Source organism: Haliaeetus albicilla, chromosome W, assembly GCF_947461875.1.
Source record: "Haliaeetus albicilla chromosome W, bHalAlb1.1, whole genome shotgun sequence".
NCBI lineage: Eukaryota > Metazoa > Chordata > Aves > Accipitriformes > Accipitridae > Haliaeetus > Haliaeetus albicilla.
This window is the reverse complement of record NC_091515.1, coordinates 299,622-321,329: the sequence shown is the minus strand read 5'-3', so window position 1 is coordinate 321,329 and position 21,708 is coordinate 299,622. Positions and strand designations below refer to the sequence as shown.

The following is a 21,708-nucleotide window of genomic DNA, read 5'->3' as shown; positions in this document are numbered from 1 at the left end:
AAACAGTGTTGATAACACAGGGATGTTTTAGTTACTGCTGAGCAGTGCTTACACAGAGTCAAGGCCTTTTCTTCTTCTCACACCACCCTGCCAGCAAGTAGGCTGGGGGTGCACACAAAGTTGGGAGGGAACACAGTTGGGACAGCTGACCCCAACTGACCAAAGGGATATTCCAGACCATATGACATCATGCTCAGCATATAAAGCTTTGGGAAGAAGGAAGGTGGGGGACATGCAGGGTTATGGCATTTGTCTTCCCAAGTAACCGTTACGCATGATGGAGCCCTGCTTTCCTGGACATGGCTGAACACCTGCCTGACGATGGGAAATGGTGAATTAATTCCTTGTTTTGCTTTGCTTGCGTGCATAGCTTTTGCTCTACCTATTAAACTGTGTTTATCTCAGCCCACGAGTTTTCTCACTTCTACTCTTCCGATTCTCCCCCCCATCCCACTGGGAGGGAGTGGGCAAGTGGCTGCGTGGTGCTTAGTTGCCAGCTGGGGTTAAACCATGACAGTCAGCTAACACAGTCCTAGAACTATTCATCTTGATTTGGTTTTTTGTTCCCTGTTCTCACAGAAGATTTCTAGGGTTTAATGCCATACAGTTTAACAATTGCTTCACTTACTGGACAGTCTGCTTGACTCCAGGGGTGATGAATGGTAACAAACTAGGGAATTTAATTACATGAATGCAGTGGAACAAGCAATTTTAATTTGTGCATGTGTTACAAACTGCCTAGTGCGTGATGACAGAAAGATGAAATCACAGTTCTGTATTTAAACTCATACATGAAATATATAGTCCATGTACTTTCATTATAAAGCCATGGTTACTGTGAATAAAGGAGGGATAAGCAGGTAAGTCAGTTACATAATAGCTATGTAAAAGGAAAATGGAAGCATCCACTTCAAAAACAGAGCTTTTTTTTTTAATCTATTGTAAAATGTATCACAATGTAAGGAGGACTGTTGGTTTTTTTGCTCTGCTGACAAGACCCATTGTGTTCCAAAGCCTGACGGGAACAATTAAATGAAAAGCAAAGAAGGACCATAGGGAGTTAAGTGAGCACTTTTGTCACCTCTGAGTTATGCAAGTAAATAGGGGAGAGCATGGAGAAAAGAAGAAGAAATTTAAAAGCATTCTACTTCTTCATGGCAATCTGGTATCAAGAACATTTTCATCTGACAGTCCCTGTGGAGGTCTAGAAGACACAGATGACCAAACTGATGACCTACAGACCTGCAAAATGTTTTACAGGTGAAGTGAGTTTCCCCCAAAATGTTTCAAATCACCTCTTGAAACACATCTTGAATGTTTCAAGTCACCTCTTCAAGTCACCAGGAACCAAGTAACAGCACCTGATCTGTGGCCTCAAAAGTTATGGTGAAACTGATCTGCCCTTTCAGACCAAGCTGGGCTGGTTCATTTTCAGGTCTGGAGATCTTCTCTTCAATCCACTACACCATCCAACTTAGTGGTCAACAAGTTAAATTTTTTACAGTTTCTTTTAATGGTTTTACTGCCATGCTACGCTTGCAGAGTGCTGAGTAACTATGCAAGCTATGCATAAGTTTAAATCAGGACTAGATAAAAAAATTTTCTGAAAACAAAGCTCTGGCTCTGAAAGCCATTGACTCTCTTGTGGCAATAAAGAGAGATCCCTTTGTATCTAGTTGCCTTGCACCCTACCTCTTGTTTTGGTATTTGCACTCAGTATCCCATATCACTCTTGTTTTTAGGAGTTGCAGTGGATCCCATTTTTGTGGGAATGACAGCTTCTCTGAAGTTAAAAGAGATCCTTTCTGGATTTGACTGGCTCTTAAGCTTGGCAGGCTCTGTGCTGTTCAGTGATTGGCTTTAACACTGAACTAACAAGCAATAGCAAATACTTGGGGTGCATTCTAAGAAATGGTGTACAGATTGGCTGTGCTTCAACACATATAACTGCATCAATAGAATGCAATCCTACAGGTGCTCTGGTTCCAGACTTGTGCCTCGGTTGAAACTGACCCCAAGTCAAAGACAGCAGTTACTTGTTATATAAAAGTAAACTTCAATCTGGTGCAGCCTGTAGTGTGGTCGTTTTTAATTTTTAGCTTGTTTTATGATTTTTAAGAGAAAATAATTCAGCCTGTGGAACATGGTGAATTGATACTCCGAGATCCATATTTACAAAACAGGAAAAACAGCGCAGGAAGTCTGACTGGGAAGGACTGTTGTTGATGTTCAGAGGGAAGTTTAGGTAATTACCTCCATCAGTCATTGTTCAGGCCATCTAATAAAACCATCTGCAGAGAGGCCAAACGATATCAGATACTAAGGAGACTTGGGCAGTTCAAGAACCTGAACAAAATACAATTAGTATCATATCTGGGAGGGTTTCATTAAATAAATACTTGATTCTTAAGGAGAGTTTTCAATGTATGAGGCATGGGAATATAGCACTTGAGCAAACTGTGTTATTTAATTTCATTACTGATCCAGAAGAAGAAAGAGTCAGCACACATGTGAAAACAGCAAGTGCTAGCTTCTGGAACAGCAAAAAGGAACTCGAATTCTACACAGACCTAGGCGGCCTGGGAGTGCTTCCAGTTCCTGGGACCCAGTACACTCTGCAGTCACATTCCAGTCCCATTTCAAGACAAGGTCTGGGCTCTTGCTGGTCCCTTTTTCACCCTGGTTTCCATTCAAAGAAGGAGCCATTGCATCTCAACTGGTGATCCACACATACCTCATATACAGACAAACAAAAAACCCCTATGAATCTGAGCAGGAAATAAAACAAAATTAGATTTGGAAAAAAGCAAAGTAATGCACTTGGGAATACACTACATAACATGTCAAGGGGAAAGGTATCAGAGGTAAACTACACTGCTGACCAAGACATATAGGTAACAGAGGGAAAAAATTAAATATGGCAGGTAATAATAAGGTCAATGAAGGTTGTGGTATAATACAGGAGCGGAGCTACAATTTCCTCTCTTCATGTCTCAAATGTCACAACAAATAATGTTCAGAGACTTATTAAAAGAATAAATTATATAATTCCAAATAAAATATTTTGATAGAGTGAAGGTTAAACAGAAACACCAGTGCAAGTGCTTTGATTTGGAAGTAAGGCAAAATTAAAAAAATATACTTCTGCTCTGCAGAAACTCTATGTTGTTAGCTAGAGTCAATAGTGAAATTGGCACTATCTTTACTTATAAGTATTTCTTGATAACAAAACTGACAGGCACATCATAATTATCTCCTAAATAAATATATAAAGCTGGGATCTTCAGAATATGACAAAACATTAAAGAAAGCCAAATACATTAGGTTGTGATAAAGCAAAGAACAAAAATGCAGATAAATCACCTTACTGCTGTCTGATAAAAAGGTATGAGTAAAGCTGGAGTTAATATGACCTTTTGCACATGATTTTTATAAATGCACCTCAGAGCATCACAAGAATCTTCACAGTATAATCTGAGTTAGCTGCTGTTCTCTGCTCCCTTTGCCGTACCTGAGAAATGGACCATCTTGACCCAATGTGACAAAGTTTGTTTCAGAACTGAGTGATAAGTTGTCACATTCACATGCAGACAAACTCAGTAGGCAAGAGTTAAGGCTATTCTAGTTCTCTTTCCCTACAAAATGTAGGGGTAAGTTATACATGAGTCTCTCACTTCATCAGCTGAACCATTTCTGTTAATGAAAGCAAGAAGTTAATCTCTGAAACGAGATGGTTAATTTTACCTCACGGTTTCTCACTGCTTTTTAAGAGGAAATAGTTTAGCAAGGTAATTCTCCCTGTAAATAAAGTCTCCATGTTATACTTATATCCCTTGGTTTGTACAAATGGAATGTAACAAACAATCCCTGGAATACAGACAGTAAGTATATCACTGTCTCTGGATCAGAACTCCCTCAAATCCACCATGTTTGGAACTGCTTTTAGTTTACACTGTTCTCCAGCAGTAGTTGAGTGGGTCTTTCTATTTCCCTGTTTCATGCAATGCCACTCAAATTCCTCTTCCCTCTGCTTTAACACTCTGCTTTAAATGGCACACCTGCCTTGGATTAGCTTAAATAACTCAATACCTGTAGTTATTTCAACTGCTTTAGACAGATGAAACAAAAGACATGAACTATATTTTATCCTGCAGATGCTTACTGACAGGCACATCCTGCTAGCATCCTGCTATTCCTGCTGAAGGGGCAGAAAAAGAGGAAGTTAAGTAAGAACTATAGTATTTCAAAGGACAGAAAGCAAGTTCTCTGCCTTTGACAACACAGAGCAATAGGGTGACCATGCACAGCTGTCATGGGTCCACACTCTGAAGTGGTAAGGATTTTCCAACTGATGTTTTTTTTGTTTGTCTCCCAGGAAAGACTGCAGCCAACTATAACACAGGTGACAAAATGGGTCGTTACCTGCCAGCCCTAGGGTGGATCCCATTGAACAAGCAGGATTGGTATCATAGCCTGCATGAGCTCTAGTTACTCAGACTAGGACTCCTCTGTTTGCTGTGATGCAGAGCTCCCACGCCTTAACATGCTGCTCAGGTTCAGACCATTCCCTGGGAACATTCAGCCCCCATCTCAGCCAGGCTCAGAGCAAAAGTCTGAGACAAGACCACCTTTTCAAGTGAATGTACCAACCACTCTAGCCCATTAGAAAGGATGAGGTGTAGCCTCTCAAGCTCTCCTGTTGGATCTGTGGCACATTGTATGAATATAATACTCAGAAACAAAGCATGCTAACTACTTGATAGAGAGTTATTCTGCACCCAAGGACTACTGAAGTATTTTATACAGAGTGCAAAACTCACCAGTGAAGTGAAAAACTTTGAGAAATAAGAGACCTAATTTATGCTAAGATTCAAAGTTGAAGGAGATTTGGATCCCAGCTTCCTCATAGGAAACCGGTTGAGGCAGTTTTTTCAAAATTCCAGCAGAAGAACTGTGAGTGGTGGCAAGTTGCACCAAGAGGGAGCAAGAATACATGTCGCATAAAAAATTATACCTGACCACGGTTTGAGCTCAGATAACCGGAAAAATCTTCCCTTTTTTTCAGCAACTGTTCACTCAAATGAGACAAGAGGCAGAGATGTACTTTAAAAACATTTGAATGAAAAATGAAACAACTGTAAGCTGATTGAAATTTATGGTTGGGCATGCACAGTAATTCTTACTCATTACTCTCATTACTATTTTGGAACAGAAGTTCTCACCTATTTTGTATTCAAAGCCAGCCATTAAACCAGTTCCCATCCAACAGCTGTTTACTGGCCTAAGTGAAACCATTTGCTGGGTTTCAATCTAACTCCTGATGGGCAGAGTTAACCTGTCGTAACTGTTCTGACACCCTTTCAAACAGTGTCCTTTGGCTCTTCCTTTGTTGTACAACCCAGCTCCTTCTTCCCCTCATACCTCTCCACCCTTCTTCCACATCTTTCTGCACATTGCTCCGAACACACACACACCCCCTCCTTTATGACAGTGTTGGAGTGCAGTGCACATGACCAGCACCTGCATTTGTTTACCAACTGCAGAGCAGGAAACTCTAAACTTAAGGGTGCCCCAGCAATGAAACACTAAATCACACTTCTTCATTACACATGGCAGCTTCTAGGACATCACACACAACAGCAGTAGCCCAACAGATGAACAGCTTCATTGGCCTATGCAGTCCTTGCAATTTTGGCTACCCTGGAATCTAACAAAGCAGAGGTATAAGGTGCTAGACAAAATACTTTCTGTGCACAACCAGATCACCCAATTACTTGGAAGTTCTGTGTCATTTCTGCTTCTCTCCTTTTTGTACAATAACATTTAAAATTATCTAGAAGTGACGTAAATTTATGTCAGGAAGGTCAAACCGAGTACCTCTCAAATTGTACGCGAACTGGCTGTTCTGACATGAGCAAAAACAAAATAATGGCAGGATGAACAGTAGATCTAATCAGCAGGAAGAAAAATGCTCTAGAAATATACAAACACCGCATGCCATTCTTCCTGGGGTATCAGTGTAAACGTTAAATATTTTGCTTATGCCCTGGAATTCCTCTGAACCTGCCAGTTCCAGCAGGACTTCACCAACATTGCTGGCATTTGGCAGGCCACAGACATGGGCTCTGTAATTCAGGAGTGACACCAGTACCTTGTGCTGAGGGTGCTGGCTGAACACTAAACAGGGACTGGCTCTTGAATGACATAATGCAAAATTGAAGCCTTCTGGCTCTCTGTACAGTACGTAGTATCATACAGCTGGCACAGTTGGCTTTTAGGACCTATTACTAATTAAGCTGCTTTGAAGTATTAGATAAATAAAGAATTTTATCTGGGGCTAAACCATGAGGTCATGAGAGGAGTCGGGAGCTTCCCACCTTGACCATCCAATGGAAGGAGAAGTCACCCAGAGCAGCAGTTGCTGCACAAGATAGACTGCAAAGGTTGTTCCAGTTAGAGGTAACTTGGCACTGAGGGGAAGTGTAAATCCTTGGGTAATTAATGCTGTGGTTCTGTGGCTGCTATGTACCTCTCAGCAGACCTGATTCACCACATGGAGAGGGAAAATACAACACTCGTCAAAAGCGGATGGCTGTGGTTTTTTCTACAAGTCCCTCACATTGCTCCCAGCAAAGCTGTCTCAAATGCTGGGCTCCAGCTAATACCACAGTGCGCTTTTATGTAAACCTGTGTGCAGCAATAGGAGGTTGAATCTTTCTTGCCTTTCTTAGGTTACACAAGCAGATTGCTGAGGAGTTTCTGGCTTACTATATGGAAGCTGTGAGAAGCTGTCCACATTTTCCTTGTGCTATAAAGAGTAGTTTCCAAATGGGATGCTTTTGTTTGGGTCATTTTCAAGACCACATAATTTTGAACATACACCTAAATTTCATCTTCATTCATGCGTGTTTAAAACCAGGGGTTTGGTTTGTGCTCATCTCTAGCCCTTTTGTGTACACCGATACTTACTTCCTACTTATTTTTATCTAATGTAAAGTTTTGGTCATGGACACACAAACAGAATTAATACATACTGACTCCAGGTAGAAAGAGTCTACCTAGCCAACCTGAAATTTGACCATGGCACTTACAGAAACATAACAGCTACTCTTTGCTAAGAAGCTTCTGCGATTTAAATTATTGTACTGCACTGGGAAAAAAATGAAACAATCCCTCTTGCAAACCACAGTAATACCTACTGTCAAGAAATTCTCAGTAGGTTAATTTCAATAGGGGGGTGTTCCCCATCATAAGAACATTATGGGCTGCTAAAATGTGATTGGAATTTTATCTACTATAAAAACAAAGAAACCTATGGATGTTTTTCAGGCAGAAGAATTCAGTGATTTCTGACTGCTTAAGACACCCCAGTGGCTAGATTAAAGTCAGTCTACTACCCAGAACTGGGAGACATTTTTGCCTAAATAATACAGATGAAGAAAAGCATGTGGAACTGGAAAAAACTTGTATTTATTTGTCATAAATGGTTTTTTTTTTTCTGTGCAATTAGCTACACACCTTCAAATCAGTAAAGTCAGTGATCAGATTATTCATGATTTAATACTCATACATAGGTATTTCTATATCTTAAGTCTTTACTATGTGAAATAAAAAGTATGATCCAATTCTCTCACTTATGAAAACTGGTGGAACATCATATCAGTCTGTACAACTATGCTGATTTCCCCAGATGATTTCCTACCAACAGCATAAAATATGCAAGTACATGGAAAGTACCACTTTGGGTTTTTAATTTTTAACTGTTTTTTTACATTTCAGCTGAAATATCTGACTCTTTCATTGTTTTATTTTTAAAAAGCAAAGCTCCATTCACCTCTGTAACATGAACTCTCTGGATTAAATTCCCCTCCTTGTTATAAATTCAGTGCAAATCCCTGTTGATTTGTTTCAGATTTCCAACACCATAAGTGGATGACAATTTTGTTCATTGAGTATAAACTGAAAAGAAAGTAAGTCAAAACGTTCTCTGCTCACAATAGGTATTTGAAAAACTTTCTGCATTGAAAGAAACATTACTTTGATAAGACCTGTGCAATAGCCTACATATCGGATTTCCCTATCCAGCTGTCCAGAGTCCCATTAGTGCCTCTTACTATTATCAATCTTACTCTATAATTAGAACAGCTTATGGTTTATTTGGGCCTTTTTCAAAACTAGATTTCCTTCCCAGCCGTAGCTGTCATTCAGAAGTACATGAATAGTATCTTTCAAAGTAATTTACATTTTACATTATTTTGTGACAAACAGGGGTAAAATGCATTTAAATCAGTAGAGCAGCTCTTTCTATTAAATGATAAACATTTTACTTACCCTGGGTGAGACGTTTTCATTTGGCATCTGATTTTGCTCAGGCAGGCCCCAAGTCCTTTTCCTTTCCCAGTGACAGTCTTTATCTGCCTCTTCTGTATGACACAAACCAGCCTGCATTTGCAAGCTTTCTGTCTCCTCAGGGATTTGTGTTGAAATGACACCTTCCTGACTGGAAGCACTGGATTCCCTAACCTCTGATGCAGTCTGAAAAGATTGTCCTATATTACTTACATATCTGCAAAGCTCTTTAGGGTTTAACAACTTTAAAAGGTTTCTTCTTAGACTTTCTGTTAAGGTAGAGACAGCATGCCTTGCATTTTCCTCTAGCAAATTTCTTCTCCCCTCCTCTAGCAGCAATGAGCTTTCCCCCAGCAAGTCCTTGTCCGTACTGTTTTCTGTCATTGTCTCTGAAGCCTGATTTGTCAAAGAAGCATCTATGCCACTAGTAGAGGAGTCTGCCTTGGCATGTGTATTATCCTTGTTCTTTGATTTGTCAGTTGAGAAACCTGCAGCTGAGTGGCCACTTCCATTATTTTCTTCTTCAGTTCCGGGATGGTCATTTTCAATGGCTGCAGATGCAACAGGCACTTTACACTTTTCTTTGTCTTTCAAACTGGTGCTTTTATCTCGGTGTCCAACAGTGAGAGTCATCTCTGTCTGCAAAGTTGACTGGCTGTATATAGAGGGGTCTCTCCTTACATTTACTCCTTTGAATTTTGAGTGATGACCACAGAAGCCAATGGTGGTATCCATAGGCATAGTGTTATCTGACACTTGGAACAGACAAGGCATTTCACTGAGGAAGTAAGCACACCCATCACAATCCTTACTCAGTTTTAAATCATCTTCATCATCACTTTCTAATAAAAATTGTAATTTCTTTTTCCAGATTTCATTTTCACGCAATGTCAGCACATCAGAACATTCAAAATATTCTAGGTCATCATCAGAAAAGTCATCACTTACACTTGGAACTTTCTCTGCATAAATCTCCAGAATAGTGGCAGAATTTTCAGAATCATCTTTTAGAAAATAATTTTGATTTACTATGGGAGTATCTGCCTGCTCACTGAACAGGGTGTTCATGGTTAGAGGTCTATCGAGCCCAGTTTTTTTACATGCCTGGATATCTGCCAGAGACTGAGCAGATACAGAGTCTTCCGTGTTAAGGCAACAGTTGTCTGTGCGATAAGTGATTACATTTGTAGGGTGGGAATCCACCTGTCTGCTGCAGTATTTCTCTGCTTTTCCAGCAGTGACACTGCCCATACTGTTAAAATGAACTAGGTCATCACCATTCTCCGACAAATCCCTTAGGCAGGAAATATTGTCCTGGGTTTTAAATACATTTTTTACATCCAAGTTGTCTTCCATGTTAGGCAAGTGTCTGTGGGATTTGTCAAATGGGGACAATACTTCTGCTTTTCTGAGCTTCTCAAGCAGTAAACCACTGATTTTGGAAGAGTCAGAATCTGGTGAAATCAACATGGGGTCACCCTCACAGGTGTAACTCTTGTGTTGTGCAAAATATTTCTCTTTCCGCTCATTTTACCCTGAAGTCTCCCACACTGTCATTTAGGTCAACAACGAATTCTAGGGAAGTTTGGGGTTTTGTGTCTGATTCCAGTTCAACAAAAGTAGAACAGCAGGTCATTCTAGCTGTCAAACTGTTTCCAGGTACTGTTCAATAAAGTGCAGATCTTGCTCTGCGCACCTGCAAATAAAAGAAACCTGAAGTTTAAAATTACTTCTAAAACGGGTATACCTATTTTCTCAAAGGTGGTCCATTGACACATAGTTGCAAGCATTTTCAAAAAAAAGAAATCAATATTTAAAAATCAAGATCAAACTTTAAAGCAGTAACTATAACCCAGCTATCCATGCAATGACACTTAATGGCAACACATTATAACTGTCCAGAGTAATTCGTGCTAGGAAAACAAATTTCTTAAGGATGCCTGCACGTACATGTAGCAGCACAAAATAGGCTTTAGCACATGTTGTTTAGACATTTCTAAATGCAAATAGTAATCTGCAGATCATGTAAATTTTCACATGTGCATGAATTCTACAGGTACCAAGTACCTGCTATTTTGGTAGTCACATTGGCACAACAGTAGGCTATTCCTTGAATTGGCATCATAGGGACATAAATTCCAAAATCTGTTTTTAGAAATACCTGGAACAATCAGTATGGTTACATTTTATAAGGCTATTTCTGTTTAAAGCAATTCTATTGTACTTTGGCTTGATGTTTGTAATTTCTGTGGTGACAGAACAATGAAATGAGGCTGGTTAGCTTCAACTTCCTATTCATACCGAGTCTTACTTTCAAACGGCTGTGCAGTAGCAAAATGGCGTGGCAATGCAGAATTTACATAAAAACAAAGTGAAATACACCAAAAGGCTTCCATTAGCTGAATCCAAAGAAATATGGAATCATCTCTCCCTTCTTGTAAAAAAGCCTTGTTTCCTAAGCATTCCCAAATCTTAGGATTTTAGATACTTGAGACATTTTTGTATACTACTAGAGGCACTCTGGGTCATTCTTCACCATAGGGTACCCACACTAATCCCAGCAGGACTCTTGCACCATCCAGAGATGCACTCATCAGGGAAAGCAGTGTAGCAGAACTGAGTTTCAAGTAAATTTGATCTCATGAAGGATGCCAGACTAAAAGCTCTGAAAAATAACTACCTATTTTTATTCACAGAACTGGTATGACATGAAGGACAACAGCAGGAAAAACTTTCTTACCATCCTGCTAATCTGATGAAGCAATTTAAAGACACCTCTATTCATTCTCCTTTTCCTTCTCTCTGCTTCTCCCATTGTAACCTTTTTAGCTTATGTCTCTCTCCTGGCTGCAAAATCACCAGCCACTAGCTCCCTAGGACAGCAACCTTTCCCAATGCCTTTTCAAGAACCCTATAGCACTCTATCTGCTCTCTGCAGGGCCACAAGCAGAGCCATCATTGGACCTGTCAGCACCCAGCTTCATGTCACAGTCCACTGCAGACACTGATCAAAGTCAGTTAGTAAGAAAATATGTGGGAGCTAGATTAGAGCTTAATGGCTACATAGCAAGGGGCTTGCATGGCTTGCCTGGAATGCGCCTCTTAGGTAAAGAGCACAAAGCAGCTAGGTATATTTTCATTTCCTTCAGGCAAACCCTGCCACGGACACCTTTTCCACAGAGTTACCTGGGAGGTGAAAAGCAGGAGGAGAAGGTGGTTAACAGGAAGGATACTAGAAGGGACTATGCTAGGTTGTGTGACAAACAGTTTGACTCCATGCACACAAAGGAGCGCAGACGAACAACAGCAGATGGGGCAACCAGACCAGCACCCTCTCCCAGCATACAACATATATGTGTGCTGTATATAGGTGTGTATGTGCCTATGGAGTACACGTGCTCAGCCTCACTGGTTGGACTTGTGGGTATGGAGCTGCAGCAGCCTTCCTGTAAGGCTGCTGGCTTCAGCACCTCGTAACAGGCAACCTGGCTCAGCACAAGACCTCTGGAGTGTATGAGGAGAGAAGGGAGAGGGGGGAGTGGAGTTCAGTATTTTTGATATGAGAAGTAAGAACGGGTAGGAGGAGGAGGTAGTGAAAAGGCAGTAGAGAGGCAGTATGTTTTGTCAATTTAGTCCTGGAATAAACTGGTAAAGGTCCAGCATACAAGGAATTGCAGGCCAACAGGAAAGGATGGTTTGAAGAGCAAGCCTGATGTGCCACAAAGGTATATTGTCAGCTTGGAGGTGTAGCCAGGAAGTTGCCAGAAGACACAGGAGATGACAAACCAGCTTTACAGTAGCGCAAGCCAGCCTGGTCACAGTGGCTTGGCTAGAGATGCTTTGCAGCATGAAACTAAGAGTGGGAAACATGCACTGCTGTATACAGTGTTGCTGACATACAGAAGGTTTCTGGTTACTTTTTAGTGGGGCCTGTTGTCATGGGACAAGGGGTAATGGTAGATTCAGACTAGATATAAGGAAGAAATGTTTTACAGTGAGGGTGGTGAGGCATGGGAATGCGTTGCCCAGAGAGGTGGTAGATGCCCCATCCCTGGAAACATTCAAGGCCAGGTTGGATTGGGCTCTGAGCAACCTGATCTAGTTGAAGATGTCCCTGCTCATGGCAGAGGGGCTGGACTACATGACCTTTAAAGATCCCCTCCAACCCAAACCATTTGGTGATTCAATGATTCTGTGACTACCCACACAGGAGGTACAGGGCAGGAAGCTGGTGTGCAGGCTTCCTCAGACTACCACCTTTAAGCCTGAGAAGCAGTCTCGTTCAAACTCCATTGTAATATGGGCTTCCCTGATGAAGAGGACAAGAAGAGGACAATTAGTACATATTGTAGTGGTTTTAAATAACGTGGACACCTGTTGACTGGCCTTGGGCCAATACTCTACATTTGCTTCATGCAGGCTTTTGAACTACAATCTAGACCATGCGTGCAACAAGAGCCTGGAGAAAAAAGGCACTGGATCCCATTATCTTCAGCCTTTCAGATCTCTGATCATGTTTTGCTTTCCATTTCAACTCTACGAAATATAAATATTTAACAGAAAAAAAAAAAAGGAGCAGTAGAGAGTAATCTTTCCCTCATCCATTTTAGTACAGTGCCATGGAATTACCCCCCAGCATTCACCCATCTCCTCTTAAATATGTATTTGCCTAATATTCCCAGTTGCATTCTTTCAAATCTGCTTTCATCTTTGCTTTTCAGAAGACCAGATGCCTGTTTCCTCTTTTTTGGAGGGTATAAGTTATTTTAAAAGCATGGCAATTTTCCCAGCTGAAAAGAGCCTTGGCAACATTTTTTTAATGCAGATTGACTCATGAATACTCTTTACTAAAGTAATTGTACTATACAGTTATTATTATCTCAGTTCAGCTGCATTTTGACATCAAGGGGAAAAGAGCTGTCAGATTTTTCGATATGAAGATTAGATTAGATTGCTGTGCGTTCTGTCAGATATGACAATGAGAATTAAAGCAAAATAATGTTCCATGAGGAAAACGGCAATAAACACTGGTTTTCCACCCAAGATAAAGAGCCATTATTTTTTTTTAAACCTGGGGAGAAAGCAGAAGATATTAGATAAAACCATAATTTCAATTATTGAATTTAGATAGAAATTGTAAAGAGAATTGTTAGCATAATACTCTCTCAGCTCCTCAAGAAAACTTGTGACAGAAGATGCATAATGAAATTCACTGAGGAAAGATGAACGGGAGGGAGATCGTGATAATTTACCATCAGCTATTGACTAGTAACCTGAAAATATGCTAATTTCCTAATAAACTGAGTTTTGAACATCTGGTGAAAAGAAGACAAGAGAACATTTAAACGTATTAGAGTATTCTGGCTGCTTGTCTCAAGTCTTGCTCTGGAAACCAATGATGCTACTTGTTGAATCAGGTACTATCTAATGACAGGAGGACAGTGAAGCAAAGCCGTGTAGGAGAAATTAACACCACCAGGTTTTAGCAGGTAATGGTAAGAAAGATGCCTATTTTGGTTCTCTAATGATCTGTAAACATATTTTCCATCTCTCACTGATCAGAACTGCGGCAATTGTTGGGGAATTTTTAGATAACCCCTTGAGGCGAATTAAACATGCATTTGTGCTTAAATTAAAAAAAAAAAAAGAAAAATTTCCTGAACAATGCATTAGGCAGAGTCCTACTGCCATAAGTGGTTCTACAAGCAATCTGCAAAGATCGTCACGAGCCCATTCCTGACATACGCTGGCACCAGCACCAATCCTGTGAGCGGCTGCACGGGTGCCTCAGCCCAGCCATGGGTCCATCCCTCAGCCCAGCTCTGGTGCCCAAAGGTGGCCCCCCGAGCGCTCACATTGCAGGACGGCTACAAGACAAAACTGTGACTGTTTCTTATCTCACCACCAAGGGAAACTTCACTCCCTTACAGGGAGTAGTTGGTCTCTGGCATTCTGGCTTCCAGCCAGTTTAACCCCTCCCGCAGTTGGGCCTTCTTGCCCTCCATGACAGATCATTCCTTGGTCACAAATTACCGCTGCTGAGCAGCTACAATTTGAATTTCCCCTTCACTATCCCTGGACATGATGGCTTCCCTTTTCCCTTTCCTCCACTCATCTCCCAGGTCTGTCTCCACTCCCATGAAGAAAACCGCACACATATCACCAAGGTCAGATGTTGCCTAAGCTCAATGCCCTGGGAGCTAAGGACAAGGGAAAACAAAGCTGGCAGCAGCGTGTAAACAGTGACCTGAGATCTGTGGTTGCATATGATTTAGGAGAAATATAGAATCGATGAAAACCTGGAATAGTCAGATTAACAAGGCAGCAATAGGCAGTAAAGACATTTGTAGATGCATCATCAAAATCTTTTTATGGCAGGAAATAATCAAAGTGTTTGTGAAAAATGATCAGTTTCAAATAATATTATGCAAAAGAATGGCTGGAAAAAGCATCAAAATGGCTAAAACAATCACTCAATATTTCCCTAAGGAAAATATATAATAAAACAAATTCGAGTAAATTTTCAGGAAAAAAAATGCTTTTCTATTTAAAATTCATACTTTGTCATAATTCCATACCAGTTTGAAAAACTTACTCATAGTGAAAACGTTGTCTGAAATTCCAATTCTAAAATAAAATTTTTATTGTTCAAACTTAAATTTTCATTAAAATGCCAACATTTCTCCCAATTTGAAATTTATTTTTAATATTAAAAATGTTCAATATTTGATCATTTATTCAATTTTTTGAATGGAAGTATTTTTGAATAATTACACTTTATCATGGAAAGAACAATGTTTAAATGAGTTTAATTTTTAGTAATAGCCATTTTGCAGGTGGTTTTGGACCGGAAACCACTTCTAATGATTTCAAAAGGAGCTGACATCCTAATGTCAGCAAAAAGTTTTTTAACTGACAAAAATGTACAAGTTTGATTAAACTTAAAAAGTGGCCATTAATTTTCCTCTCTTGCATCACGTTTTTTTCCACTTTATTTGGTTATAAATAGAAATCTTCCTTTGTAAGCAATTTTAAATTCACAGAAGTTATTTCTACAGAAAGCTTATGCATTTTACAAGTCCAGGAGAGAATTTGTGTCTTTCTGTGGGGTTCACGTCCTCTGGAGTCAGTGGAAAAAATTCCCTTTACTACCTCTCTGAATTTTTTTTTCCCTTATTTACTATCTATTCATCATGTAATCTCTGTTCTCTGTACAGTCCTACTCAGCCCACACCCTTATTCAATAGGATTTATGCCTATCTTTCAGATGTACTTGCTCCTCCTCCCCTTTCACAGGACCTGTCAGTCTATACCCATGTATTGTCTCTCTCCTTATCATTCCACACAAGCCTGTTGGGACAGGGACCGTTCTGTGTATTCACACGCTGCCTGGCACAATGGGCACCTGATCTATGCCTAAACCTTGTATAATACTGCAGTACAATTAACATATGTAAACATGTTTTGACAACCAAAGCATTGTCTAGGTACGTTAAAAGCTCCACATCAGTGCATAAATACCCCTGTATGGCTGTACCTGTTCTGAAAATGACCCACTTCACACCCACATCAGTGCAAAAGAGTGGGAAAAAAGAACCTGCATTAGCCCACACCAAGGGTTATCTTAGCTAAACACACAGGAGGAATGAAACTGATAATCCCCCTATGTTTCATATTAAGAAATATCCTTCCATCAACTAATATTTTGGTCTCCTTATACCAAGTTGACACTGGGTCTGGGATACCTGAAAACACAAGAAAAATGATAGCTACATAAATAATGGGTGTTTGTAATAGCCTTAGATCCCACAGACCATGTCTTCAGTAATTTATCTGCCATTCTCCACGCCTGCAGGGCCACACAAAATCTGGCAGATCCCTTTTGCTTAACTGGTCAAGGATTAACTTTCATTGAACTTCTACATTTAAACCTATGTACAAAAAGCACAATCTTTCTCCTTTGCACATATGCATATATGAGGAGGATGTAGATGCATGCATAATACAGTCTGCTCACCTATTCTTCTAACACTTCTCCATCAGACTCATCTTGCTTAGACAGTCAGTGCTTCATTGTTTATTCTGAGATACTTGGTCTGAGACAACAAACTCCCCAAATGCCAGCAGAGTTTCCTACTATCACCTCCACTCCACAGGCTAAACTTTGGGATCTGGATTTGCCCTTTGGAAAAACAATTATTATCCCCTTGTCATGGTTTAACCCCAGCCAGCAACTAAGCACCACGCAGCCACTCACTCACTTCCCCCCCACCCAGTAGGATGTGGGAGAAAATCAGGAAAAGAAGTAAAACTCATGGGTTGAGATAAGAACGATTTAATAGAACAGAAAAGAAGAAACAAATAATGATAATGTTAACACTAATAAAATGACAACAGTAGTAATAAAAGGATTGGAATGTACAAATGATGCGCAGTGCAACTGCTCACCACCCGCCGATCGACACCCAGCTAGTCCCTGAGCGGCGATTCCCCCTGCCCCCACTCCCCCCAGTTTATACACTAGATGTGACGTCACATGGTATGGAATACCCAGTTTGGGTCAGCTTCCCTGGCTGTGTCCTGTGCCAACTTCTTGTGCCCCCCTCCAGCTATCTTGCTGGCTGGGCTTGAGAAGCTGAAAAATCCTTAACTTTAGACTAAACACTACTGAGAAACAACTGAAAACATCAGTGTTATCAACATTCTTCGCATACTGAACTCAAAACATTGCACTGTACTAGCTACTAGGAAGACAATTAACTATCCCAGCTGAAACCAGGACACCCCTAGACTATCCTACTAAACTTCAGATTTATCAATAGCTCCTTTTCCACTTGACAGGGTATACTATATACCTTTTCATACATCCCTTTATAGAGATCTTGTATCAGTAGGTAGCATAACCACAAAGCAAGCTGGTGGATATAATTAGACTTCATTTAAGATAAACATGAAAAATCTCCAAACCAAAACACTAATAACCACAAAACCTTTCTTTATGATGAACAGAGATGGTCGTATACAATGCAGATCCAACCAGAAAGCTAGCTGGTACGGACAGCAGGATGTTATTATATCGATTGAAGGGAGAGAAAGCAGCAAAAGCAGAACAGAAACAACAAAAAAAGCAGAAAGGAATCTCCACTAACCACACAGTCCCAAGAAAAATCTAAAACGGGCAGTGTCTAAAAGGTAGGACTAGGCAGAACTTCCCGCACCTGGGTCTGTATCCATGCCCCTGCCTCACGCTGGCATTGTGGTGGAATGAGTGCTGCATACACACTATTCCTCCCTTACTCTGTATTTGGCACAGACAGAAAACACAACACATGGGATATAACAGAGTCCTGCCGCAGCCTGGCCCGGTTCTCTCTCTGCATGATCAAGTACTGAGGCAGTACTGAGGAACACAAAGGTGCTTTACTCCAGACAAAGTGAAGTGCTGGCCACAAGAAGGCTTGTATATGTGATTATTGATTTCTACGGTGCTCAGGGAAACAGGACTTTATATGCATTTCTGTCAATAAATATGACTGTACTGTTTACAATTAGGCATGAAAAGCCACATACCACAGTCACAGTGATTCCTACCATATGTATATGAGAAGTGAAAGAGTAACACTCACTGCAATAGATTTGCATAGCAAATAACTTGCAGTAGCCAATGTAGCTTAACATGAAATATTATTGCTAACAAAGCTTGTGTTTTTATGACCCTGACTCTTGGGTTGCTTGCGTTTTTATGACTCAGATTCTTGGTTTGCAGAGATACAAAGACATCACTGGCCTAATCACTCAAATAACCTTACAGATCCTTTCCAGAATGACCAACTATGGCACTGTATGTATAATACACATCCTGTCATCCCGTTGCCTGTGAAATCTTAGTGTCCCACTTAAATGCAGTTATGTTCCAAGGTTAATGCTAATTCCCTTTCCATTATCCCTGGAAATATTTCTCAAATACATCTTAACTTTCTTGCAAAGATTTTGCATGTGATTTGTACAGCTGCAACATTCTTCTAAGAAATCAATAGCCGTAATTCCATCCACTCCCTGTTCCCAGCCTCCCAACCATTTTGTGTTTGGGAATACACACATTTTTTCACTTCCTCACCCAGGGCATCTCTCAACACAGATTTTCTATTTTGTAGCAAATTCCGTAAGTTTAGCATTTTTCTTCTTCCAAGACAAAACAAAACATAGACTTTTCCTGTTATGCAATAAACACAGACATTATGTAGCAATGTAGACTTCTTAAAAGAGCTATTATATTCCCTGTATGGAAATACAAACAATATATTTATATTTACAATTGGAAACATACAACTGTTTTTTGCAAAAAGGTTGCCGTCCATGTTTTGCCATATTTAAATGCTTATTTTCATGTTCTCTTTTCCTTTAACAGAAATCAAAGCTCTTACTAAAAATTTTCCTTTAAAAGTTTCATCAATATTGGCATGCTTCTGTGAATATTTCTTCTCCCATGCATCCATAAATACTGACGGAATCAAATTCCACATGAAATTTCTAATCTGCTTTCCTCCACTTCTAGCCTATACAAGCTTTCCAAAACAATTGTGCCAGACAGACATAAAAACATTTTCTAAAAGTGTTGTGACCATGCCTACATTCTTAAATGTTGTTACCTTGTAAAAGTTAAAACCTCCAAGACAACAGAAACTGGAATTCTAGAATTCAATTATAACTTTGTGAACTCTATTCATGATAGGGCTACACTAAGTATTTATACAGCAGTTTGATTACTATAGAGTCTAACGTTTGATGGGGTAAGAGTAGTGAGAACCCATGCACGCAAGGATTTATAAAGACTGCATTTGCTATTTTTTTCTGTAACTCTCAGTAATTCTGCCTGACTCAGCTCTGTCTGGAATCCCTAATGGTGGAACACAAACAATAACTATAACCATATTATTCTTCTATAAATCCTTCAAGACACTGCAATCAAATCAAACATTTAGAGCAGTATTCCTGTCAAAGAGCGTGTAATGTCAGAAATCAAACTAGCAAAATATTGTGTTATCTAAACCAATTATCATATATCTATTGTATTAACAAGGTTTGGACAAGAACAACATCAGTGAAGTTTTGGCTGTTCAAAAAGCAGATGGGTGGAAAACATGTCCTTGCCAAATATACTGTGATATATTGTGTTTCTTCAACTTCTGACATCTGAGGCTTTTTGACAACTTTTATTATTAGTGTACTACTCACTGTAAACAGCACCATGGTATAAAGAAAACACCATATAATTCATTGGCTAAATGTAAGAAGAATAAATGACTGGTTCTGTATATCTCTAACAAAGACATGAATATAGAGTAATTAATAATAAACAATCACAGCGCAACTTTTAACACTGATCTGTCTTAATCTATTTTTAACATTTGTCAAGCATCTGACACTGTTGGCGTGAGCAATTCATGCAGCCTGATAATCATCTACATGCTACCAAGTGACCAGATTTTTTGTCAGGAATGGAGGAAATTTTTACCTAATGAGTATTAGGCCATGCAATATATATTTAGAAAGAATAAAATGCGTATTTCAGGATACCTAGTATCACTTACACATTCTTTAGAGAAGAAAGCTTGCTTTCGTATGATTTTTGTAATTTTGTTTGTCTTGCTGAAAGTCGGTGGAAAGAGTACCAGAGTGTAATTTCAGAAACATTTAGCAGAATTCTAAATGCAACATGTTTAAAAAAAAAAATCAAGATGAGCAAAAATGACTATACTTCAGCAGAAGCAAATAACAAATCATATTTCCTGTTCAATAACAGTATAAATCACTCCATGTAGTGCCTTAAGAATAAAATAACTTGCTCTTCTTTGTTTATTTATCTTTTATGATACACATTCTATTTGCACACAGGAGAAAAAAGTACAGAAGTAGTTTAAAAAGTATAAACAATTTGACTCTTCAAATCATAAACGTGCACTTACCCTTGAGTGCTCTTTCCTTAACTTCTAGAAGTGGGCCAGGCCTGTGGTTTGACTCTGTGTTACAAGACAAAAGACATTTAATTTACACATGTTGTTTCAGAGCCGAGAAGCTAGCTGAAAGCTTCAGTGTTGTTTTGCTAGTGTGACCTTAGCATAGCAAGTCTGATCCCAGAACAGTTTGACTTTTAAGAGAGACTATTTCGTTACATGCAGCAGATGGCTCTTCCTGGGAACACCTCAGCCAGAGCAAGCGGGAGAGGGCGCGAGCGTTGGCAGTGATGACAGGGTACATCCTACTTCCATAGAAGTCCAAGGGAATTTCCTCATGGCCTTGAAAGAGGAAGTGTTGGCCTTAGCTTTTCATAATAAAGCACTGGGTTGTTTTTTAAAGCACATGCTTAAGCGTGCTTAACTGCTTTGCTAGGCACATTGGGAATTTCTTACTTGCTTGAAGTTAAGCACACAAAAGTTCTGCTGAACATGAGAAAATCTGCAATCCCTAAAAAGTAGGTTGAGGACACCAAAGGTGGATAGTGAACTTTTAACAATCACTACATAAAAAATTCACCTAACAATTCACATTCTTCAAAGGCAAATAAGTGAATCCTGAAGTAAGAAAGTATTCCCACTCCTGTTACTCAAGAAGCCAAGTCTCACATAGGAGGAACTTGGAATGAATCGCACAAACTGCTCTGAGCTCAAGGGATCTAGAAAAGGCTGAAAAGCAGGTTTTGTGCCAATTTTTTTCTTGAGCATTTTGCTGAAAGCACAGCTAAAAATGGTTATGAGATACTACCATGCTAAATACTTCTTGCTCCCAGCATTATCTAGACTCAGATAAGGAAACTGGTGTTTCCAGCAAAAAATATACAACCACCCTCATTCAGGAATAGCAGCAGGGATGTCTATGTTTTATATAATAGCCTAATAGTCAAAATAATCCCCAAAGAAATGAGAGACCAGGATTTAAAACCATATTCAACCTGAGGTAATTTAACTGTTTGACATTGTAGGAAGACATCCAACAAGCACAGACCATAGGCTGAGGTGAGTAAAAGGCTCCTGCCTGATTCTCTACGTTAAATCATACACAGCTGTGGATAACTACATATCATCAGGAAGCCAAAGTCACTGTCTTACCTGTATCCATTTTGCCATGCAGATTGGTTTTGCACCTAAATTAGGAGAAATAACCTATTGGTTAATGATACAAGAAAAAGCCACTCAATGCAATATCTTCAAGTTAAGTCTAACTAAATGGCTTGTTTTTCAGAGATTCTGGACCCACAGATGTCCGGAGAGATACTGTACTGTCATCTGCTCTGCAAGCAGATGTGTAAAGCCTGTTTTGACTAGTGCAATACAACACATGAGACAACACTCTACTGAACAG

At 39.7% G+C, this 21,708-nt stretch overlaps 1 protein-coding gene across 3 annotated transcripts in view; it reads right to left on the bottom strand.

Moving 5' to 3' along the window:
- ALPK2 (alpha kinase 2) overlaps window positions 1-21,481 on the bottom strand; it is a 96,396-nt gene extending 74,915 nt beyond the window's left edge. Inside the window, exons 1-3 of one of the 3 annotated variants that reach the window (XM_069775412.1) lie at window positions 21,456-21,481; window positions 20,316-20,369; window positions 8,332-10,045 (exon numbers count right to left, since the gene is read on the bottom strand). In XM_069775412.1, the coding sequence (XP_069631513.1) occupies window positions 8,332-9,819 (1,488 nt within the window). In that variant the 5' untranslated portion in view covers window positions 9,820-10,045; window positions 20,316-20,369; window positions 21,456-21,481. Of the gene's footprint in view, window positions 1-8,331; window positions 10,046-20,315; window positions 20,485-21,455 lie in introns of those variants that run through there. The other 2 variants (XM_069775416.1, XM_069775413.1) reach the window with 2 other exon arrangements.
- Between the last annotated feature and the right edge of the window lie 227 nt (window positions 21,482-21,708).